The sequence below is a fragment of the Rhipicephalus sanguineus genome, chromosome 3, assembly GCF_013339695.2.
Source record: "Rhipicephalus sanguineus isolate Rsan-2018 chromosome 3, BIME_Rsan_1.4, whole genome shotgun sequence".
NCBI classification, from domain to species: Eukaryota; Metazoa; Arthropoda; class Arachnida; order Ixodida; family Ixodidae; genus Rhipicephalus; species Rhipicephalus sanguineus.
This window is the reverse complement of record NC_051178.1, coordinates 182,512,732-182,536,289: the sequence shown is the minus strand read 5'-3', so window position 1 is coordinate 182,536,289 and position 23,558 is coordinate 182,512,732. Positions and strand designations below refer to the sequence as shown.

The 23,558-nt window shown below is 43.4% G+C and overlaps 1 protein-coding gene across 2 annotated transcripts in view; it reads left to right on the top strand.

Annotated features, from left to right (window-relative positions):
* LOC119387794 (formin-like protein) overlaps positions 1-23,558 on the top strand; it is a 38,703-nt gene that overhangs the window by 1,590 nt on the left and 13,555 nt on the right. For both annotated transcript variants that reach the window (XM_037655306.2, XM_037655307.2), the window contains exons 3-23: positions 3,015-3,094; positions 4,567-4,650; positions 5,390-5,594; positions 6,689-6,765; positions 7,432-7,603; positions 8,061-8,321; positions 9,048-9,084; positions 9,203-9,255; positions 10,263-10,404; positions 11,346-11,570; positions 11,955-12,079; positions 12,852-12,950; positions 14,666-14,842; positions 15,724-15,801; positions 16,606-16,692; positions 17,400-17,468; positions 18,425-18,505; positions 19,325-19,454; positions 21,760-21,932; positions 22,549-22,650; positions 23,178-23,300. In XM_037655306.2, the coding sequence (XP_037511234.2) occupies positions 3,015-3,094; positions 4,567-4,650; positions 5,390-5,594; positions 6,689-6,765; positions 7,432-7,603; positions 8,061-8,321; positions 9,048-9,084; positions 9,203-9,255; positions 10,263-10,404; positions 11,346-11,570; positions 11,955-12,079; positions 12,852-12,950; positions 14,666-14,842; positions 15,724-15,801; positions 16,606-16,692; positions 17,400-17,468; positions 18,425-18,505; positions 19,325-19,454; positions 21,760-21,932; positions 22,549-22,650; positions 23,178-23,300 (2,580 nt within the window). The remainder of the gene's footprint in view (positions 1-3,014; positions 3,095-4,566; positions 4,651-5,389; positions 5,595-6,688; positions 6,766-7,431; positions 7,604-8,060; positions 8,322-9,047; positions 9,085-9,202; positions 9,256-10,262; positions 10,405-11,345; positions 11,571-11,954; positions 12,080-12,851; positions 12,951-14,665; positions 14,843-15,723; positions 15,802-16,605; positions 16,693-17,399; positions 17,469-18,424; positions 18,506-19,324; positions 19,455-21,759; positions 21,933-22,548; positions 22,651-23,177; positions 23,301-23,558) is intronic.

The following is a 23,558-nucleotide window of genomic DNA, read 5'->3' as shown; positions in this document are numbered from 1 at the left end:
ACTAACTTGGGGGAAGGCGTCTTCTTGGAGTGTACGCATACGCGTCATTGGAATGAGACGCGTACCGTGCGTGTGGTTTTGTGGAACGCCATGAAAGGAACTAACCGCCCGCACTGTGTAACGCAACGCACCTCTTGCCTTTCTCTTCTCTCTCTCTCTCTCTCTCTCTCTGTCTACATCTGTGCATATCTGCATTCCACACGAATGCTCTTCTTCCTTGGACTGCCAGCGGTGGAGGGTAAATATTTGAGATTAATGACGATGTGAACTGTGTTTGTTTTCTGTGAATGCGGCTCGTTTTGACGGGCCACTACACATGCATCCATGGGTTTCCATTTTGTTTGTGCATTCGGCTCGCAAAGCTCGTTTGGTGAGCCAGGGGGGCATGCGGTTTTACTCACGAGCGCGAAGGCACCGGTCACCATGAGAACCCTTTATTGACAGTTAGGTGCTCGCAACAATAAAAAAGAAACACATATAAAATATAAAGACAGATAAAATGATGATGAATTGAAATTAATGCAGAATCTGGGGCTGTGCTGCCAAAAATGTATCTCCTAAACCTACCTAAATAATCTCTCCTTTCACAATTCCCTCTAAGGGACATGAAAAAAAAAGGGGTAGGGGAAGGGGATTACTGAAAAGCATTGGTGAGGCCGCTTCAGATACTACATCATGTATACTATCGCCATGGAAAGAAACACGAACAGCGGCAGGCGTGTACGTCGGCCTAGTTGAACACCATGCCTTGAATGTCGCTAAGCGAATCTGTGCTTTCAGCTGGCGTCACCGTAGCGCCATAATCTTGCTCTATATGGCGCTATACGGTGACGCCGGCTGAAAGCACAGATTCGCCAAGCGACAGTCAAGGCATATCGGAGTTGTTCTACTGGGCCGAAAGCCACGCTTTCCGCTGTTCGCGTTTCTTTCCATCGGGATAGTACAGCCATAAAATTTAAATAAAACAACTAATGCCTTTGTCATGGGAATACCTGTGCCTTCGCTTTTCACAGCGTCAGATGACGTTGCATAATGCATGCAATACTATTTTTTTTCTCGTGCAAGTTATTTATAACGTTTTTCGTTTGTGCGCTGTAGTGATGACTGATTCGAGCGCTCGACGCAAGTGGTCGAGTATTTAATCGCACACATATAGTGCTGTGAACGAGGCTGACGTGAAGCCGCGTTCATAATAGAATAGCTGCGGTATAGTTGCATCTGGACGAAATTATAAACATTGATGTAATGGTCAATCTCTTGTGAATATGGTTGCGACAGTGTTCTCAGTTGCGTACTTTTGCGATTTTGTTACGATCATTTGCTCGAAATAGTTGCGTCACGAAAAGGCACGACAAAACGATCAGAAACGGGCTTTGAAACAGCTAGCCAACACCTTTTTAACCTCTTGCGGCGAGCGCTTCCATAGTGAGAGAATGTGCACTGACTTAAAAGAAGGAGCGAAGGAACAGGTTTCAGGTTAGCTATCACAAATGCCACCTATTTCGCATTAAAACTGGACTAATGCATTATAAGCCATATTTTCGTGCATATAATGACTTATGCACGGCAGCTAACAAGTTCCCAAAGCGTCTGTGGCGAAGAAAGATAATCGCAAAGTCCGCAGTCCTAATATAAGTGTTATCTCAAATTTCAGTGGCATTTTCCGACATGTATTTCCGTCACGTGCTAAAGTGCGTGCCTCCGAAAGTTAATAGTCTGTTCTCGTGTATACACAGTATTCATCAAATGCGATAGCAGTGCGTGAACCATGTTCAAAGTTGTGCATAGTGCTTATTCGAGCTGCTGCTAAATAATTTCTTGTTTAGCTATTGCCTGTTGCAAAATGCCTGCAGCCTGTTCTTCTCTCCTTCGTCTTTGGTTTGGTATAACATATAGTAATAACAGAATGGGGGGTGTAATGTCGTTCACACGCGCATGTCATTTCTCCATAATCTTGTCGTCGATGTAGGCTGCACGATCCTTGTAGTGTCGTATATGCACGTAAGCACTGTGCATGTGCTTGTGTATAATGTCACACATGCATACACACACTTTGTGAGCACTGTGTTTTTGTGAATTTGCATTTTCCTGTTGCATATCGTCTGCGAGAGTGATATCGGTGTACTGCAAGCTCGGTATAATAACGATCGTTCTCCCAGCCGGTCTTTTAGGGAGTCGTACGCGCGACCTTTTGTCACGTTGCGTCAACGAGGCCTTCCTTGTAAGGCCTACTGATGTGTAATGCCTGTATGGTCACGTGGTCAAGGCGTATACAAGTACAACTCTAGTGTTTGTTAGGAGGTTGTTTTATATTTAAGGAGTGTCTAAGGCGACAGCTGGTTCTGTGGAAAGCGCTGTTGAGGGCACTTATAGGTGTTCGATAGCCTGGTTACAAGTTTCAGGGAAATGCTCTGTCACTTAAATTTATTTCTCGTATGTTGATATCACCCGCAAGAGAAAGTGAAGAAAAAAGAAAGCAGATCGACTATGGTATTGAACTTCAGCGGCTAGAATCACTGTCGGAAGGCGAGCACCAGTCGTTTCCACTAGGAGGCATTGATGCGAAGTGTCTTGTTGGCGCAACGTAATGAAATGCGTTCAGATAGGGAAAAAAATGTCTAGAAGAAAAAAAAAACACATTTGATGGATTAATATTTTATTGTAGTGCACGTCGTCTTTTAAAACACGCAAAGAGAAGCATTTGCAGTTTAAGGAAAGAGGGAGGCCTCCCCCACCTTTTCTTTTTTTCATCATCATGGATTCTATAGTTTCAATAGCGCTAAGCTGGTAGCACTACAAGCCATGTAGGTTTTCCGTAATATTACAGTGCTGTAGTTGACCGATTAGAATATAACGACTTTAGATTTGATTCTCGCAATAAACGAACTCGTCCTACCGAATAGTGTATTAACTTCGTGCGAAGCTTGCTACCAGCAGGCATGTGTGTGCAAGTGCGTGATCCTGCGTCCTCCGTGTACTGACGTCGCCTGGCGCCGCCCCCTGTTGCCTTTCAGAGAAGACGAATGTTGGGAGACTCAAAATCCACTCAGGTCCTACGAGACCTTGAGATCTCGCTGAGGACAAACAACATTGAGTAAGTGTGCTACGCCGAATGTTCTCTTCTTCGTTTTGCTCCTTTTTATTAAAAAAGAAAAACAATGCACGTGAGCATATTTCAGAATAGAAATCATGCTGTTAGAATCCTGCTGTCACCATCCCACATGTGAAGGGACGATATGTGACATTAAGACTACGCTGCCGGAGGCTGTTTTCGTTTCAGAAAGCTTGCTTATCGCCGAACAGCTAGGGTACCTGTTGAACGCCGTAAATAAATGTTAAGTAATAATAATGAAGGAACATGCCTGGTTTACCGCTTGTAAATAAAAAAGAGCTGCGCTGCGTTTCGAAGGAACAAATGGCTGGATATAGTGAGGTACGTTTTTAGATGCGAAGTATCTCTTGCTCGGGGGTATGTCACGCGGCGATGTAATCCGCACGTGGCGTAGTAGTCCGCACTCGCACTACGCATGCGCGACTCTCCTCCTTCCCTCTCTCCAACAGCTGCGCGTTACTCTCTCCACTTCTCTACCAGCACCTGCTTGCGCTTCTCCTGCGTTCTCGCTTCTGCTCTCACGGCGCGTACGCTACTGTCCTCCTCTAGTCTCCTCTCCTTCAAGTGGTAGAGCGCTGCGCGCGTTCAGTCCAGCGCTTGCCTCGCTTGGCTCCTCTGAAATGCGGGCTCGACCACTCGACATGCCGAAATTCTCTCCTGCGCAGCGCCGCGATGAGGGCCAGCGCATGCGCGTCCCCTCCCCCTCTCTCTCCTCTCCTACGCTGTCTCTCTCGCGTGCGCCTGTCGACCGCGTTCCCCGCACGCCCTGTGAGAATTAACGGCCAGGCTAGAGGGAAGACACGACGCGGGTAGCGTTCCTCTTCGCGTTCCACGACGCGAGGTCGGTAGCATGCCCAGCGAACGCCAACGGAACGCGATCGTGCAAGTGCTCCGCCTTCGCATCGCCTCATGGTCCGCTTTAGCGGGAGATGGTGTAATCTTTTCTCCTTTTTTGTTTTGCGCTAAGTTATCCAAAGGCGAAAAATTCTACATATTTATTTAGATACAGTGCGACAAAAAAAAAAAAAAAGACTCGCGTGTTGTGGTTCGCCACATCTTTCAGCATGCCGAAACCAGGGCTGTCTCAACATCGTTTTGAAACCTTATTCACCACGTCACAGAAGTTTTAAACTTCCACTGCGCTAAAGTTGGGCCTTGTATACTTGGACAAGGACCTCGCATTGATACGGGGATGCGGCGTTTGCCGTATGTATGAGACTAATTACAACGTACAGAATTCGAAACGAGACTTGAGTAAATTTCTAGCGTTATCTTCCGCTATTAACAGGGAAAGCAACAGCGCAAAATTCTGACAGGACACAAGGCGAAGAAGGCACGACAACAACGCTGTTACAAGCATAAACCAACTAGCCCAAGCCTCAACCCTATAGCCTCCGCTTTTATCTCTGTCGTTCTTCTGACACCTTCTTCTCGTCTTCTTTTTTCTTTTGTAGGTGGGTCAGAGAATTTCTCGACGAACAAAACAAAGGACTGGAAGTGCTCATTGACTACCTGACGTTCCAGCTCGGATTTCTGAGGTGAGTCGTACCAACGCCTGGTCATACTTTCGCATTCGGGCATTTATATTGATACCAGACAGCGTGGCTGTATGAAAGAGGAAGACGACGTCGCTTGCTGGTTGTTGCTGGACTGTCGCCATCTTGTCCACCCTGCGCTGTGCATTGTGAATAGTTATTAAACAAGCTACCTGTAACAATATATTACACGCTCACGCATGTCACCATTTCTCGCGAACTCAACTTTTACGGCGGCGCACATACGAGTTTTGCCGATGGCTTAAGGAGGAGGTTTAATTCTCCTCCTTAACTAATCGTCCAGCATTATACGAACTTCGTATTATGAACATTATAATATGCTCATAATATGAACATAATATGAACTTTCCATTCATATGATCAACGAAAAGTGCAAATCCCATTACGACGAGTTAATGAACGGGACGCTCTCTCTCTCTCTCTCGCTCTCTATCACCGTTCCTCTCAATATCTGGTAAAGGCCCCTCTGTTTCTTTTTTGTTCTGTGATGTTTATTTTATTATTATTATTATTATATTATTATTATTATTATTATTATTATTATTATTATTATTATTATTATTATTACTACTACTATTATTATTATTATTATTATTATTATTACTACTACTATTATTATTATTATTATTATTATTATTATTATTATTATTATTATTATTATTATTAGTTCCTCCTTAGCGTGCGTAGCACGGTGATCACCTGTGGCCGTGCGTGTGTGCAGGTACGACCGCGAGGTCGCCATGTCTTCCACGGCCTCCGAGAACGGCTACCCGGCGAGTCCAGTCAACTGCCGGAAATCCATCCTAGAAGTTGATACACCACGCCTGAAGCGCGCCACGCGGCACGCGGCCAAGCTGCACATGGGAGAGGCGGAGGACGACATCCACGTCTGCATCATGTGCCTGCGCGCCATCATGAACAACAAGGTATACATGCGCGTCTATACCGCGCCCGATTTTTTGCCTAAAGCAAGCGCTTTACCTTCAGTCAGGCAGAAGATGGCATTCTTTTGGATATGCCTTCCTTGGACTGTGCCGCTCACGTTATTTAACGACACCCTGATAACCTTACAAAAAAATATACCGAATTCGTGTGCTGTCTAACAGATACAGCCAGATAAATCCAACAGGCAATTAGGCCAAGGAAAGCATAGGATACATTAATTGTAGTCTTTAATTGTAGTACAGTAGTTATGACGTAAATTGAAATTAATTTAAGTGGACCTTCGAATTCTTCAGTCCGCCAATTCTGCGTTGGTGGGACACGGCGGCGAAGCCCACCGTGCCTGTTTCGGAACGGTGGGCTTCACCGCAAGCTGACCCTTGATGCGGCGAAGCCCGCTTTGGCGACGCACTTGGTATACGGGTTTCTCATGTGGAGCGTTGAAACGTTGCCTCGTTTTACAAGTCTTTCTCCGCTCTCCGTTCGATCCTTCCCTTTCTCCAATTTAATTGTACATTTGTATGCTTTATTTATTTGTATATTTCGGAGCTTGTGTGTTTAATAAGTGCTATTTGTGTGCCGTTTTAAAACCATGAAAGTTATTCGTTATGAAAGGACAGTTCAAGGTTTGTGCAGTAAATAAATGGGGAACCGTCTTTGTGTATGCAACTGCAATTTTATGTGCACTTAATAGTAACAGATGACACGAGATTTCGTGTGTATATTTGTTACATAAACTCTTTGTGAGCTGCTTATTGTACGGCTGAAAGCATGTAGTATAGATTACTTTGTTTCAAAATGCATGCCATTTTTTACTGGAATTCTTCAGAACGGCAGCGCTTGAGTGATTAGCAATTGAGTGATTATTTTGAATGAGGGTGTGGCAAATGAAGTCAGTTAAATTTTGCCAAAGCGCACTGGCATATGAAACTTACGATGCTGGAGTCAAGCTAACATACTTCATTGTTATTGTGACAGCTGCGAACTCTCACACTGCTCCCAACTACCCTACCGAAATAGTCTTTCTCATGATATATTTGCTCGTATGTCATCTGTACTTTTCATGTCTCCATTACAGTTTGGCTTCAACATGGTGATTGAACACACACAAGCAATAAACTCCATAGCCCTGAGTTTAAATCACAAGAGCTTACGGTAAGTATGCACATTAGAACTTACTTCCCTTGATTTAATAGGTTTGCCTCTTGAATAACTGTCACCCTTGGCGTTATTTTTTTTCTATGCATGATATTATGCTGTGGTCACGAACCATTAAGCTCTGCTTTTTAAGCCACGGCACATTATTTATGTGAAGCTCAGAGCATATGCTGAGTCAGTTTTCTTTATTGTATACTAATATAAAGTTGTATTATCCTTCCACCGGGTTTTTATTATAGAAGTCCTGGTGGATTTGTATGGCATTATGCCAGTTATCATTATGATGTTTTCTGCATACATCTCATAGTTTCTGTGTTTTGAGCAGAGTAATTTGCTTGATATTCACTGCTAGCATTTGAAGAAGTAGCAGATGGCAAAGGCTATTGACTAACTCATTCTAAATGAAGAAGGATCTCTAACATCAGTTCAACAAGACATCAGCTAAAAGTGCAACTGCTTAGTTCTCATGCATTGCTTTGGCGTTAGTTGGGACTCGCAAATTGAGCCTATGGTCTATTGCTTAGAATGCCAAATTGGTTGATAAACTCAAATTTTGCCATACTTGCTGTGTCAAAGTGATGTTTCTTTTACGTAATGTGTGTAATCTCATTTGAACTGTCATAATGCACTGATCAGTCTCTGTCCCGGCTTGTATTCGCTCAGAACAAAAGCGCTGGTGCTGGAACTGTTGGCTGCCATCTGCCTCGTGAAAGGTGGCCACCAGATCATCCTCAATGCTTTTGACAACTTCAAGACTGTATGCTGTGAACCGCGGAGGTTCAAAACGCTCATGGACGACTTCCGGGACTATGAGACATTTAATATTGACTTCATGGTATGCACAGAATTACCCATTTTGATAGCACTGTCATAAGAAAGTGCCAGAAATGAAATATTTGCTGAAGTTGAAAAAGAGCATTGGAGAAATACAGTACCTTTAGGCGTGATGGTAGAACAATTTTTCACTTATGTTGTTGTGCACATTCATGGTATAGAAAGTCTGTTAGCATGAACTATTACATGTTTAGTCAAACGGTTAGTCTAGGTTGATTTCAAGTGGAACAAAGAGTGCATTGAAGAAATCAGTGTTGCCATTCCTTATCAATTCTGTATTCACATTGCGTGGAGGATATACTCAAATGGTACTGGCTTTATGCCCTTCATTTTCAGATAGCTTATTACAGTCCAGTGATAACAAAAATTTTGTGAAAACCTTACCACTCATCATGCAAACAAATTTTCTTAATGGTGTAGCCAGAGTGTAAGATTCTTGTTTTTCACTCCTTTTACAGGTTGCCTGTATGCAGTTCATCAACATTGTTGTTCACTCAGTTGACGACATGAACTTTCGAGTTCATCTGCAGTATGAATTTACCTTCCTTGGTTTAGACGAATATCTAGAAAGGTTGCGCTCGACCGAGAGTGAAGAACTTAAAGTGCAGATCTCAGCCTATCTCGACAATGTCTTCGACGTGCATGCCCTCATGGAGGACTCTGAGACTAAGAGTGCTGCCATAGACCGGGTCGCCGAGCTAGAAGCCCAGATTTCGAGAGTAAGCACTATTCTCTTGCCTCGAATTTCTTGTTTGTGTTGTTTTTTCCAGTGCAATCAAGGTGTACAGGCAGAAGAAAATGTAGGCTGAAACAGTTCTGCATTCTTGCTGTACTTAAAATTTGCAGTGCTGGAGCAAATTCATGGCTTCTTAACAAACATATCCGGTGTTCTCCAATGGTCAGGAGTCTGTTTCAGCGCACTTCTATTAAGTCACGCAAAAATGTGCCTAGAAAAATTAAACTCTATTGATTGTCATAATATCAAGATGGTCACTATGGCAATGCCAAAACTGTGACATCACTTATGTAATAAAAGCATTGCTGATAAACACCTTTGTCATTTACCAACTCCTCCTGACTTTTTTTTGCTCTAGTGGAAGGCCATACGGTTGGAGGCCTGTTTATTTTGCTGTCCTTGCAGTTCTGTCTCTGCATATGCGTGCCTCATGTGTCATGCAGCATGCGAAAGTACACGTTCAAATTGAACTGACCATTAAAAAGTGATTTATGATGTGCCTAAAAATGTTATAGAACATGGCAGGGAAGTTGCAGAGCCCTGTAGAGCACTGTGTGTAATAGCCCATGCACCATGCTTGGACCTTGGTTACTGTAATTCTTATCATAACGAATCATAAGTTTGTGGAAACAAACTGCTTGTAATGAGACGCTTTCATACAATGTCCCTGTTGGAAAGTGTGGCTTAAGTTGTCACTTGGTTATTTCAGGCACATGAGCTCGAAAATGAGATGATGGCAAAGCTAGGTGAGTGCATTTTTGTCTCTTCTTTTATTTAAGTTATCTGTATCATAAAAATAAAGGGGTTTTCTTTTTCAGTAGATTGCTTTATTACATGCTTATTGTTTATTTTGTTTCCCTACAGTGGAACTTGAAACACAACTACAAATTCTTGACAAAGAAAATCGGGAGTTAATAGTAAGTACCTGTAGTCCCATTTCTGTAGTACTGCTCGTTCAAAATTAGCCCTTGACATGTGCATGTACCTGGTGAGGTTCTAATTGACTGCAAAGCACACTGTGTCTCACGCAGCGTTTATTGCCAGGGTGTAGAAATGCCTTGAACAAAGCTAAAGGCATTAGCATCCCCGTCTCATTCGCTGCGCCAGAATTTTTGTTTTTCTGATGGAAGCAACAGATCAAAATCACCCTACTGCACAGTTTTATGTATAGCCACTACTTATATCAGCGTGATTGGAGCAGAGGCAGCGGCTGCACTCTTCAGTTTCACAAGAACTGATAAATTTTTTGTCGCTGTGATTAAGCATTATTTTCGTGTGAACTTCCAATTAGCTAGATTACTAGCTAGGTGGAAATTCACCAACGTTAAAAGTAAGTTGAAGATGCCCCCCTAAAATGAAGTTCTCTGTAAGCTACTGAATGTAAGGTAGCTTATATGACAGGCTGATAAGCATCCTTATGTGCTTCTTACAGAGTCACAGTGTGCTTTGTACATATTTATTTTAGCAGTTATGCATAGATCTTTTTATTTTGTGAGGCTATTGGGCACTTGATGTTGAGAAGTTGACTGCAGTGCATGCAATTAGGCTTGCACTGCGTTTTGAGTGAGCTTAAGCTTTGTACAACATGGAGAAATGATTGCCTTAAATTGCAAGCTTTGCAATGCAAGGAGTGCCAGACAAACACTGCTCCTTGTATGAGATGCAGCTTGTGTTGCAGCGCTCTGAAAACTTTTGCTAAGGACTGTGCATTATGTTACATTCTCAATTCTGAACTGTCATTTGAGCTCTAGCAAACCTAGCTAAGACATTCCATGCTTCTCCCACATATTTTCCTTTTCCCGTATATTTTGTGCCTTCTGTCATTTTTTATGCAGCTTTATGGAGTCATTTCTCTCTTCACTCGTGCCCTAATGAAAAGAAATGAGTCAGCACTGTGACATTCTTCCTGTGCCACCCTTTGCAGGAGTCGCAAAAACAGACGAGTGAAGAACTCAACACGTTGCGCAAGGCAGTGTCTGAAAAGGAGGAGGAGAAGCGGCAACGGGAGAGTTTTCTTGAAGGCAAGATACAGGAGCTCGAGAGTCTCACTGGAACATTACCCAGAGGCAAGAGCCACTTTAAATAAGGCCTAATCTCACTAGAATTTGTTTGCGCCATTTCGTACCATGCAGTATACGAAAGGACGGGAGAACGTGCATGTGCTCCGCTCAAAATGTTTGTCTTCATTAGGATAATGAACATGAAATGACTCAACAACAGCACCTGTCCGATCCTCACTTTGGGTTGAAAGCATGCCAACTCCAAAAAAAGGTCTCCTGGCAGTGCCATTACACTGTGCCAAAGCAGGCAAACAATTTCACTTCATAGTGCTTTATGTCGCTCTTTCTTGAAAATCTGCTTGTTGCAACAGTTTGTAATGAAATCGATGAAGGTGGCGAAATGTTTTTGCTGGTCAGTCATAGTTAAAATGTCACCTATTTTCGGATACAACTTAAGAAGTCTGCGGCGTTTCCTCCTCAAAGGCGGAGGCGCACAAGCCAGCACCAATAAGCACACTCTCCAGACTGACGTCGCGAGCCGGACTGTCGGTGACCCCGCCTTCGGAGAACATTGCCGAGTGCATGAGCGGGACTATTTCTTTAGCCGCGGAGGCGATCGGCTGCCGCGCTTCAGCTGTCAGGGCAGGGCCTCTCTGGACTTCTTATGCTGTATCCGACTATAAACAGCACAACAAAACATGGGTGGACACAAGAAGAAATTTCGTTTTCTTTGTTTCTTCTTGTGTCCATGTTTTGTTGTGCTATTCAGATAACGTTTCTGATGAAACCTTGTGGTTAGAAATTTCTTCCTGGTAAAGAAGTTGTATCTGCCTTATAAGATCATCTGCATAATTACAGTTAACAATACCTCACTTTTACCATTACCAGCACTGTTGGTATTGCTAGCATTGTTGTGATGTTGTTATCGATGACGTCGTCGTCGTTGTTGGCAACATAATTCTGAGCATTGCACCTTCACTTCCCCACTCTGTTTTCTTGCGATGTAGGTTCCTCAGCCAGCTCGATCCACAGTAGCAATGGTTTGTCCGGAGTGCCTCCTCCGCCCCCACCTCCGCCACCACCCATGTTTGGCGTGCCGCCACCTCCACCACCTCCGCCGCCGCCACCTGGAAGCAATGCCATCCCTGTGCCACCTCCCATGGTGCCTCCCCTCAAAGGAGGCATTCTCGCACCTCCACCACCTCCTGGCAGTATGCAGGCGCCGCCTGATGGTAAGTGTCGTTTTCAGCAGACTCTTAAACATCATAACAAGGACATAACTTCTTATTAATCGTGTTGTGGCCGCATATGCTAGGCAAAGCCTAAGATTTATCTCACAGAGTGACAGGAAATAAAGGTTGACTACATCACAGTAATATAGCTGATGCCAGGTCCGTAATATAGATAGCAAGTTTAATATCAAATCAAACTATCTCAAGTTTCCCAGCTTTCATACTTGCTTTCGCGTGCAAGAAGCAGTCTTCATACGTGCTTTCGCGAGTCATAGAAATGCAGCAGCTGCTGCTCCTCAAGAGAGTGACTTCTCTGATAGGTGCTTTCTCCACACTGTCCCCATTCTTTTGCTTTGACTGATTTCATTTTGTCATATAATGCAGCGATGACGATCAAGCGCAAGTTCCAGACCAAGTACAAGCTTCCCACACTCAACTGGATTGCTCTAAAGCCAAACCAAGTCAGGGGAACCGTGTTCAGCGAACTTGATGAGGACAAACTGTACAGTGTAAGTATACCCTACGGAGCTTTGATGTTGTGTGCTAATAAATTTCGGATAATTTCAATTATGTAACTGAATGTTTGACCAATATTATGATCCCACATTATGATCTACTAGCTCTTTTCACTAGACCAGGATAAATTTATACTTACATTTAAAATTTAACGCTTTCAGTTCAAGTTTTTTCTGAGCAATTCATTCGGGTATCTTCTGTTGCTTCGTGGTAAGCACAGGTGGATGCCATCCTCTCCCTTCAAGTGCTCTTGAACAAAATCAACTTCAGCAAAACCCGTTTGACATCATCAAACTGTATCAGTCTTGTTGTTTCAATTGCATAAAGAGATATTTACAAACTTTTATACAAATAAAAAAAGAGCGTTTTCTGCTGTGCCGATCTTAATTACGGCATGCAAGGATTGCAGCGGGTTTGTTTCATGTCAATATCTGACAATCTTTAGTTTGGAACTGGTTATTGCTTATACATGCTACATTCTCTTGTTAACCACTTTAGTCCCTCCATTCCTGCAAACAAGTTGTGTTCGGAAGAACAGATTGATAGTGTGGTTGGTATTACGTTATATGATGCATAGCACTATCTGAACACACATGGCAACAAAGCGCGAAGACACGGCAAAGTGCTGTGTGTCCATCTCCTCTGTCTTGTTGTCTGCTGAGTTTGCCCAGCACATCAGCGTTATGTTCTCTCTGTGTCCTAAAATGTGTGTCATGTAGAGCTGCCACTACATTTATATTTCACCTGCATGTCTTTTTTTTTTAGGTTATTGACTTCGCACGTTTTGAAGAACAGTTCAAGCTGGGCGTACAGGGTGCCTTCCCCGACCGAAGCGATGACATCAATAACAGCAAACGTTTTAAGGTAGTCCACTTGCTCTTTCTGAGCTCATTTTTGCCTTTTTTTAAAATGAAAAGCCTGCCAGGAATAGTTCGCAAATATTTCAGGCTGAAGGACGCAGCAGATGTTGCTTCATCCTTACTGTTACAAATATAGAAGACACATTGACACAAAAAGCAGCGTGATGTGCCAGTGTGGCAGCTTTTATTGGAAAACCTTGCACAGCATGTGCCTACCACGTACAGTAATACCTCGTTAACTCGAACTCGCATATCTCGAAAAATCGGCTAAGTCGAAGTTTTCCGCGGTACCGAACCATTTCCCATAGGCGCAATGTATTTATTCCCCTTTTATCTCGAAGTATTTCCGTGCCCACTTTCGGTTATCTCGAAATGTCGACTGAGAATGGAACCAAAACTTCGCCGCCGAACCGTTTCACAAAATACTAGCGGCAAAATGTCATACGTTTCACAAGGTTCGCGCGAGGCTGCCGCGTTTACGACGAAGTGGCCACTGTTCCCGAAAATAAAGTCGGAACCTAGCGGCATACAAACTTTGTCGAGCAACCCTGTGTCACGTCATGTGACGCTATAGACGTGCACATAAGCAGGCCCTGCAAAATAGCTCGGGTCGTACACGTTTTGTTTACCGTCAGAGATGCGATTTCAGCATTTTATTTACGCAAGACACGTCGCGCGGATTTTTTCGTCGGCCGTGCGATGTGGTGAGGATAACGCCACCAAAGCAAAGCAAGTCACTGACGCTGCAAAGAAAGGTAGCCCTAATCAAAGAAACGGATTCGAGGCTCGAAGTTTCCGGACGTCAAAACGGCGCTGAATGTGTGGCATCGTGCGAGAGGAGCCCCTTCCAGTCACATCGACAGATAAGGCCGATTCTCTGGACTTAGCGGTGGGCTAAACTGATCTAGCCTGCAACATCGGCTGGTTTGACCATTTTCTTAAGCCAAACAACGTGGCGTCACGCACAGTGATCGCGGCAGCGTCGACGCAGCTACTCGAGGGGTGACGACATCCGCCGAAACAAGAAACATGCTTCGCTTGATGCGAAATAAACTTGAGTGTAGCGGCGCGGATGATCGGCACATGCGATATGTTAAGGAACTCGAGAAAGCTTTGCTAGGTGCAAGTGTTACTGAGAGGCAGACCAGCCTTAGTCGGTCACTCTGCACTAAATAAAAAGGCAGTGCCGAAAAACACAGCTGGTTAATAGCGCTTGTATGTCATAATTTTTCTTCAAAAGCTTTACAAAGAGCCAGTTAGGCGCTCCTGTTAAGAAACTGGTCAGTAGGGATAACGTTTCTAGATAGAACTGAACTTCTCAATGGAATTTGCCCAACTTTGCTTATCTCGAAAATCTGCTTATCTCGAAATTTTTTCTGGTTTTTACTACTTCGAGTTAACGAGGTATTACTGTAATGTGGTGTACAGTTTACACCTAATGTACAACCCGCATATTATATTAATTTGTTCAGACATGGTATATACAATCTAAAGATACTTGATTTGAGAGCTATGCTCTTGCACGATGAAGTTAGCAACCGATTGTTAGTTGCGTGGTATTTCTTTCTAGCAAAAGTCACTTGTGGAACTTTCCTAAGTGCCCAGGAAGCAGCCTCATCTGTGCAGCATGTCAAATGAACACAGAAAGTGTGGTACTCCCTAAACTCCTAAGTATCATTTTAAACAGTCCTCAAGTGTCACTGTTCTTAAATTTTTTAGGTTCCTGAGAAGGTGACGCTGTTGGAGCACAACCGGTTACGTAACATGGCCATCTCTAGGCGCAAGATTGAGCTGGCCACGGATGTTGTTGTCAAGGCTGTCAACAGCCTCGACCTCAAGACCATCTCGCAGGACTGCGTCGACATTCTTCTGCGCATGGTGCCCAACGATGCAGAGGTCTCTCATGCTCAGTCATTTCTTCCTCATGTCTTAGTCTGGCTTGTGTTGCATGTCATTACAGTCCACTCAGGTTAGAAGAAGAGAGTTATCATTTTTTACATCTGTGGCAGAAAAATCGAGCACTGACCAATCGTTAAACACACAAACACAAAGACAAACACGTTTTGGTCCCACTACGGGAGCCCTGTTCACAATGACAATGGTTATGCTAGTATTTCAGTTTCAAGCACTGGACGGCAGTACAAAAATAGTTCACAGGCACTAGACTGCACTTACCTGCTAGTGCTTGATAGTTTTGATAACATATCACAGGTAACACTAAAATGCTTTGTGCAGGTTATGTTCTTTTCATATTTGTTTTGCTCATCTTAACACCACCTTTTACCCCATAGTCATTCTGCTATGACCCAATTTGTGGTTCCAGTACTAGCCATATTCCGTTTTTGCTTGTGCCCGTGATTATGTGGGGAATTGTGAAGCGGGATCACAAGAGAAACTGTCTCTTGATAATGCACTTGTACTGGAAAGAAAATTGCCTAAGGCTATGCTTTTGCAACATTACGATGTAGCTAACTAGTCAGCGCACATTTGTTTATATCACGGCACTTTTATACAAGAGTGGTGATTACTGCAGGTTTGAAACGTATTTTTGATGAAACAATGTGTGACTTCTGTGAACTGTGAACAGCAAAATTGGCACCCACTCGTTTGTAGCACAAAGCTACAAGGAAATTCATATGCATTTCTCAGTTGACAAAAATGGATTTTTTGATAATTGTGCTACAAACGGGAGGATGCCAGCTTGTCCTTTCATAACCCGTCCTCCACCCTGCGGAATTACACAGAACTGACTTGGCATTTTTGTGAACTTCTTGCAGACGAAAGCATACCGAGAGTACGAACGAGAGAAGAAGCCTGTGGATGCTCTCACAGATGAAGACAAGTTCCTGCTTCAAGTAAGTCATTGGCAGGAATTTATGTGTGCATGTGCGCTAATCAAATGCCGGATCAGAGTGCAACTGAACTGAACAAATGAATAAACAGAATATATGACTATTCTCATACCTTGGAGTACGTGTAAGCGTGGAATATCTTTAAAAGGTTCCTACCCTTTCTCTCAAAGTTGGCTCGTCTTACCCATCTTCTGAGTCACATTTGCCAATTGATAGAAAGGAGTTCTTGAAGTACTGACGTGTTGCTTAGGAAGAAGTCCTTGCCAAAATTCTAGAATGACTTCTGTTTGTGAGGAGACATCGGTCAGAGCACATCTGTCTGAGCAACGGCCCCGTGAGGTAGTGGTGACAGTTCAATGTGGTCATTATCTCAGAAAGGTCTTGTGTTCAATGATGGTCTTCTAAGTTGGTGTAATGTATGGATTTATTCCCCACAATCCGCTATCGACAGCCGTTTGGTTACCGCGATGAGATACCACTTGTGACATGTGAAAGGAATGAAATTGGAATAACAATCGTTACGTTACCTTGATTCTGCTTTCCTTATAACTGCCTGTGTCTTTTCATAGTATATAGGTCAACAAGAGTGATACAAGTGGAAAACTTGAAGCTTTGATTGTATCCTAAATTTTTTCTATGAATCTACTTCAGCATTCCCTTTGCCATGTGTTACCTGAACTGTTGTTGCGTCCTTGTCAAACACAAATATATTCTGATAGACTGTGTCACCAACTTATAGTCTGCTTGCATGCTTAAGAAAACCAGTGTGCCATGGTTGCTCACAGCCGACTTATTATTTGCCTGCAGCTGACGAAAATTGAAAGGTTATCACAGAAGTTGAACATCATGAGTTACATCGCATCCTTTGCAGAAAATATCCAAATCATCACACCGGTAAGGAATCCATTTGTACATACAACATTAAGTGTTATCAGAGTGTTTCTTCCCCTGGAATGGAGCATTCTGCTCAATATGTTCAGTAGCTGGAAGACAAAATCATGTTATCCAACTCATAAATAGGTGCACTTTGGAACAAAAAGTTACAGATGTACCAAATTACAGGAATTTCATGAACCAATTCAAACATTGTATTTTTTTACTGATCCTTTTCTAAGGATCACTTTATGCTTTCATCTTTTTTCTTCCTTCATGAAGAGGAAATGCTAGAGCAAGAGGAAGGCATTGTAAATCTTGAGCTCATAGACTCTTACAAAAATATTTGTCTTTCTGAAAGTGAGCTTCTGACAAAATAATGTGTAGGGGAATATTCTAATAAGTAAAACACATAGTATTGATCAAGTTAAAATTAGTCAAGAAGGACTACATAACATTGTGTAAGACTCCTTTTGTGAAGCTGTTAACTGTTTTTACCTTAAATTGCACTGTACCTAATTATATCATGCTTAGAAGCACTGTCAACGGCCACAGCTATTCGAAATAACCTATTTTAGTGTCAAGGTGCGATATTGCATCTCGTAATGCAGCTGAATTCACCCGCAGCTCTCAGTGTTTAACACCCTTTTTTTATTCTTCACTTTCACGGCTTGTTGATGCAACTGCAACTATCTCATTACTTTTTTTCTTCATTACTTGCCTTGCAGCAAGTGCACGCAATAACAGCAGCATCCCGAGCGATCAAGAGCTCGAAGCGACTTCGAAAGCTTCTCGAGGTAAACACCTCCGAATATTATTTATTGACAACTCGATTTCCACATCCTTCCTGCAAACGGCATGGGAGGGCACCCTTTGTGAGGCTTCCCATTCGTGCACTTAAGCATTGCCATAGAGCAGCACCAGTATTAAAAATGTCATGGCTGAGGGCGCACGAAACGAAGATGCTTCCATTCTTTATAAATATGCCCCTCCACCTTTCTTTACTCATTGAGAAAACGTGAGGGAAGAGTACAGAAGGCAGGAAGTGTGAAAATTAGTTAAAGGAAGCATAGCATGGATTTTGTGTTGACGAAAGGCAAGTCCAGTAAAGAAAACCACTGAAAAATTTTTTTCAGCAAATCACACATTCCACTTGCGTTATTGTTGTATATAATAATCCTCTCCTGCTGCCATACTCCTAATTACAGCTTTTGAGAAAGAAAGAAGAAATATCTGCGCATATAGATCGAGCAAATGATAACGTGCAACAACATTAAACCTTTTGAAAGAACATATCTGCACAAACATCCAAATCAAATCACACCCATGATGATGCACTACTCACTGCAATCAATGCTTCAAAACAGAAAGAAAGCAATGCTCATTCTATGAACTTATGAAGGCCATGGGAGGGACTTTCTTTTATGGATGCATAATGTTTGAATTTTTTATTAGCTTTGAAGACTTTGTGCATAGCACACGGCCTGCAGTATTTATTAAGATATGTTGCAACTGGCTGGGTGTTCATTTTATTCAGCCCGGCTTTCTTTTCTTTATCCCTCTTCTGTTTTCTGTTATGCCCAACTGGTAATAAGAAACTTGTGTTAAGAAACTACAGGATGCACAGAGTGAATGAAAAGCAGAGGACAATTTTTTGGACCATGAAGTATAATACCACTTGGAAGTGTAGATTACATTGTTCAGTGGCTCTTGTATGGTATTGTGTTTCATCTGCGTTCTTTATGTCCCACAGGTAATTCTCGCTTTTGGGAACTACATGAACAGCTCGAAGAGGGGCCCTGCATATGGTTTCAAACTCCAGAGTCTAGACATGGTCAGTACACTGTTTTGTTGGTGTAGAAGCATTATAGTGCATGCCTGCAGAATGTTTCCCCGTCCTCCCTCCCCTGGAAAAAAACGAAATTGCAGAACTACAAAAAACACATTGTAAACAATGTTTGCAAAACATTTTTGCCTTCCATAAAGTTGTAATAGCAGCAGGTATAACAAGTGAGCCTTTGATGATGAAGCAACGTTTTCCATCGAGCTATTTTAAGAGAATGCCATGAAAAAACAATCTGCCTGTCTGACTTGATATAACTCGCACGTTAGTGCTGCCTTAGAAAAAGGCATTAAATCGCTTTATAGCTGTTTTAGATAATGTACTACTCCCAGCTACTTGATCCAGCTACGCTCTGTGATTCTAAGCTAAGTATTTGCGTGTTGCGACAGCAGGAATCGTTGAAGAGGGACTAGTCAGCCGCTTGGGCCTTGCTTTGTGCTAGGTTGATAAGTGGGCACAAAATTTTAGTGGACTTACAAGCTTTACTTATTTAACCAACTTGTTTTCATTTAACTATAGTATATCAGTGGCAGAAGAGTATTATGGAGCCTTTGCTCTGTAGTTTCTGCCATGTTGCTGGCATCTGCAACTCACAGGTATTGGGCTGAAAAGTATGCTATAAAAACATGCTTCGAGGCTACATTTAGCATCAGCTAGATGAAACATCTTAAGCCCACCATTTTGCAGTAGCATGATTTGACTCCTTTCTGTTAAGTGGGGCACCTAATCAAACACGTACAGTATGCTGCTTCGAAGTTTATTGCTTTTCCTTTTTCCTTCTCATTCTCACAATATTGGCTTTTACGACAGCTTGCGGATACCAAGACGGCAGACAGGAAGATCTCTCTCCTGCACTACATCGTCGAGACAGTCAGCAGCAAGTTTCCTGACCTGATGGGCTTTGATCAGGAACTGCGGTTCGTCGAGCGTGCATGCACGGGTGAGTTCACGTTCTCACTGCTGCCTTATTACTTTACTATCATGTCACTTATTTAAGAAAGGCAAAAAGGGAACACCAGTTCATTGGGAAGGAAAGGCCTCACAGTCTGGAGCAATTGTTGTGAAGGTTTTCCGGCGCATTGCCCGTGAGCATTTAATCTTTAAAACTGCATTATGGGCCACTCACACTTAAATTAACAGGAATAACTCATGATTAAAAAAGGGCCCAGGAATACTTTAAGTATGCAAAGCTACCACTTTCTGTACTATTACTATTAATAGTATACTATGTATGCTGTTAGAGATATGCTTGCCTAACGCATCAGGCTACCGGATTTCCATATTTACAGCACAAGACGACACCACGGAGAGAAAGGTACACAAGACACACGAAGCGTTGCATTTAATGTAATGTGTTACACAGACACAGCGCTCCGTGTGTCTTGTGTGCCTTCTTCTCTGTGGTGTCGTCTTGCACTGTAAATATGGAAGCTAGAAACCAACTCACCCAACATATTGCTTTGAGGCTACCAGAAAAGCACACGTTTTATTAATTTTTTTCTTCACAGTCATATGCCCTTTCCAGAAATTTTCAAACACTGCAAAAAAGAATGTGACTGTGTCACGAGGCTGTTAAATAACCAATAAGCTCTCGTGTAGGTTCGTGTGAATGTAAGCCGATGTCAAAACCGACATCGAGAAAGGGGACACGAGACCGTTTGCACACAGAAAAAAAAACAACTGAATATATTTAACAAACTAGATAAAAAGAAAGAAATAGGAGAAAACAACAAACAAAGCATGCAAATGAGAGGAGAAATTAACTGAACTAACCAAACAATCACGACATGCTAAGTGTGCACAAGTTCAGCGTATGCGAGACGAAAAGCGACTGTCACCGTTCGGTAGCGGCACTCGTGGAGACGGCAAGGGTTGACGAGGCGAGACGCAGTCAATGTAGACCTGAAGTCCAGACGTCGCTCGGTCGAAGGTGGCGTCGGGAAAGCCAAGGTAGGCGCCCTTTCAGAGTTCCTCCAACGTTGGGACGTGGAACCGGAGACGGGATGAGCCTGGCCAGCGCCAGACGAAGACCAGCCTGGCCACCGCCAGACGATGAGAAGCCTGGCCAACGCCAGACGACGAGCAGCCTGGCCAACGCCAGACTATGGTTGATGCTCGGGTACACGGCCAGGTAGGAGCCCGCAGCGGCCTTGCCTCAGGAACTCAGCCGCCACCCCCGCGCCCTGGTCGCCTCCTTGCCTCCGTCGCGTCCCGGCCACGTCTGCCCGTTCTTCCATCGGGCTTCTCCCAAATCAGCGTGGGGGTCTCTCATTGGTTGGAAATTCACGCGCCTCGTCTGCCCATCGTCTTCTTCGCCGAATACACCGCGAAAGCGCGCGTCCACACAATCGGTCGTCGTCGTCTTTCTTGCGCCGGTGCACTCGCGCACTTTTCAAATGACACACTAGTTGCACTCGCGCACTTCACCAAAACACGCACTTCACTTATCACAGACTGCTATACTTATTATTAACTACATCGCTGAGTTTGATGCGACATGGTCATTCAAAACTGGTCCACTTGCTAGAAATCAAACTCAGAGGTGCATTATCCGGTTTTTCACAGTTTGTTCGTGGAAGTTCAATTGTCCAGTGGAAAAACTCCAAACAAGATCTCATTCATGTCTCATCATTACAGTTGCTTCTACAGTAATCCCTCGTTATAACGAAGTCAGCGTGACAGCGAAAAAATTCGTTATAAGCGGTATTTCGATACAAGTGACCACTCAAGAAAAGCTAAAGCAGTCAAGCTTTAATTGCACTACAACTGCAAGGAAGTCGAAATTTATGCTTTGAAGTCACTGCAATTACAAAATTTATGCTTTGAAGTCTCTGCAGCAAATTTTGTAATTGCGTGCTTAAAGCTCAACCAGTCATCACGAAAAGCTCATGTTTTTTTTGTCATATACCTAATGTATACGTAATCACCGCCTTAAGTTACAACCAGATGAGGAGAACAAGCCACATTTGACTCAAACACCATACACCTATGAAACTTTTCTACGACTCTAAATATGCTTCATCCATATGTTCCTCTTATGGTATATTCACATATATCTTATAGTATATTCACATTAAGGTAAATCATCGTTGACGCATACACAGCCTGTTTTGAAATGAAACACGTGTTGTTGCTCCTGGCCCTGATCTGTGAACAAATTTTAATGTTCACAGAGTGGCAGGTATGGAAATGTGTCGTACAATGGTGCCTATAGTGCACAATTTTCATATTTCAAATGGTTTCAGTGACGCTCGAAAACATCCTGACGGACAGCCATGAGCTGGAGAAGGGCATGGATCTGTGCAAACGAGAGCTGGCACTGCGGCGAGACTCAAAGGACGCGGCCGTGCTGCAGGAGTTTCTGGCACAGTCCGAGGACAAGCTCCGTCGGCTGCAGCAGGACATCAAAACAGCTCAGGTACTCACAACTGTTATCCTTTTGTTACTTGGTTTGAGCAGATGTATACCAGTGAGGGAGATGAAGAAAGCAAGGAGCAGGCTAGCGAATGGCGACATCATTGCTCAGCACAACCTTGAAGCAAACGAAATACCATGCTTTGTCAAAATATCTACATAAAAGTTCAACTTGTTTGAGTTTCAACACACCTACAGTACAATTGCACTACAAAAAAAGGCACGGACAACAGAGAAGAAGACGCATCCAGTTCTGGGTGTGTCTTCTTTCTCTGTGGTACATGTCTTTTTTGTTGTTGTTGTTGTTGTTCAATCATACTGAAGTAATGAATTACCAACTTGGTCCGAATGCTATTCTCGTCAAGTTCAACACACCTCATACAATCCTGTGTGAAAGCACATTTCTGAAGCCAGAATTTTGTGCTATACATGATTTGTTTACCAATAGAGTTAGTGAGAAGGCTGACGTGTCTGAAATGGCTGATTGTTTTTGTAGGTGGTGCGTTATCGTACCTGTTCACATATATAATATCTATGTTCACCTGTACAGTGCCCTCTCACAAAAAGTTTGTCCACTGAGTACCTCTTGCATTGACAAAGTGCCCCTGTTGTTATTTCAGGAAGCTTACGCCAGCTGTGTAGAGTACTTTGGGGAAAGTGCACGGAGTGTTGCTACCAACATCTTTTTCTCCATGTTCGTTCGTTTCATCAAGGCATTCAAGGTAATACTTGACATCTCTGATGTCAGTCATTCACAAAGCATTCTATTGCGTAAGACTGTGGCACACTTCTCATGTACTCGTATGCATGCATTTGAATAGAATAGACGTTTCGTATTGTTACTGCATTCCTTCAACAGACTTATACTTGCGAACTCGTGACACAGGTTAGTTGCGTGGCTCCCATTTATGAGGTGGCTATCAGTATACAAATCATATCCTGCACCTGTACAACCAAGTTTTGGCTATGTATTGAAGTTTTCCTTGCAAGCCGAATGCTTGAATGCTAAGGACAGTGAAGAGTTCTCGTGCTTACAGTCGGTAGCTTCAGAGAGCCGGGAATGCCGGATGCACTTTTTCGCATGTCCTAGTTATGGGCAGGACAAGTATGCATTGGCCTATTTGACTGAGAGTGCACGTGGCTTCTGTAATGGAGAATGCAACTGTTGTTTTGAGTGTGAAAATAGTGGTGCATGATTCTGACAATGTACCCCAATAACGTTTTGCGTCTGCTCTTTTAACGCGAGCAGCAGGCCGATCAAGAGAACGAAACTAGGAAGAAGATGGAGGTTGCGGCCCAGGAAGCGCTCAAGAAGCCACCCCAGGAGTCCATTCAGAAGAAGAACCTGCTAAACGCCAAGAAGAGCACCCAGGTAAACAACCGGCCGCTGGCTAACATCCCCGCTGTTTACCGCTTCTGGCGGGCACAGACCGGCCGCTGAGTCACCACTTGTCTTGTCTGACCCCATCTTTCCCACCATCCTGCCATCGACAATCGCTGCTGTGTCCGTGCTGCTTCTTACGCTGATGTGCACTGGCTTCACGTTGACGACACCAACCCTGCTCTGCGGAGCTTGCTGTGCCTGTTGAAGAGTGCGAAGCCGGGCTGAAGCACTCTCGTCTTGCTTTAT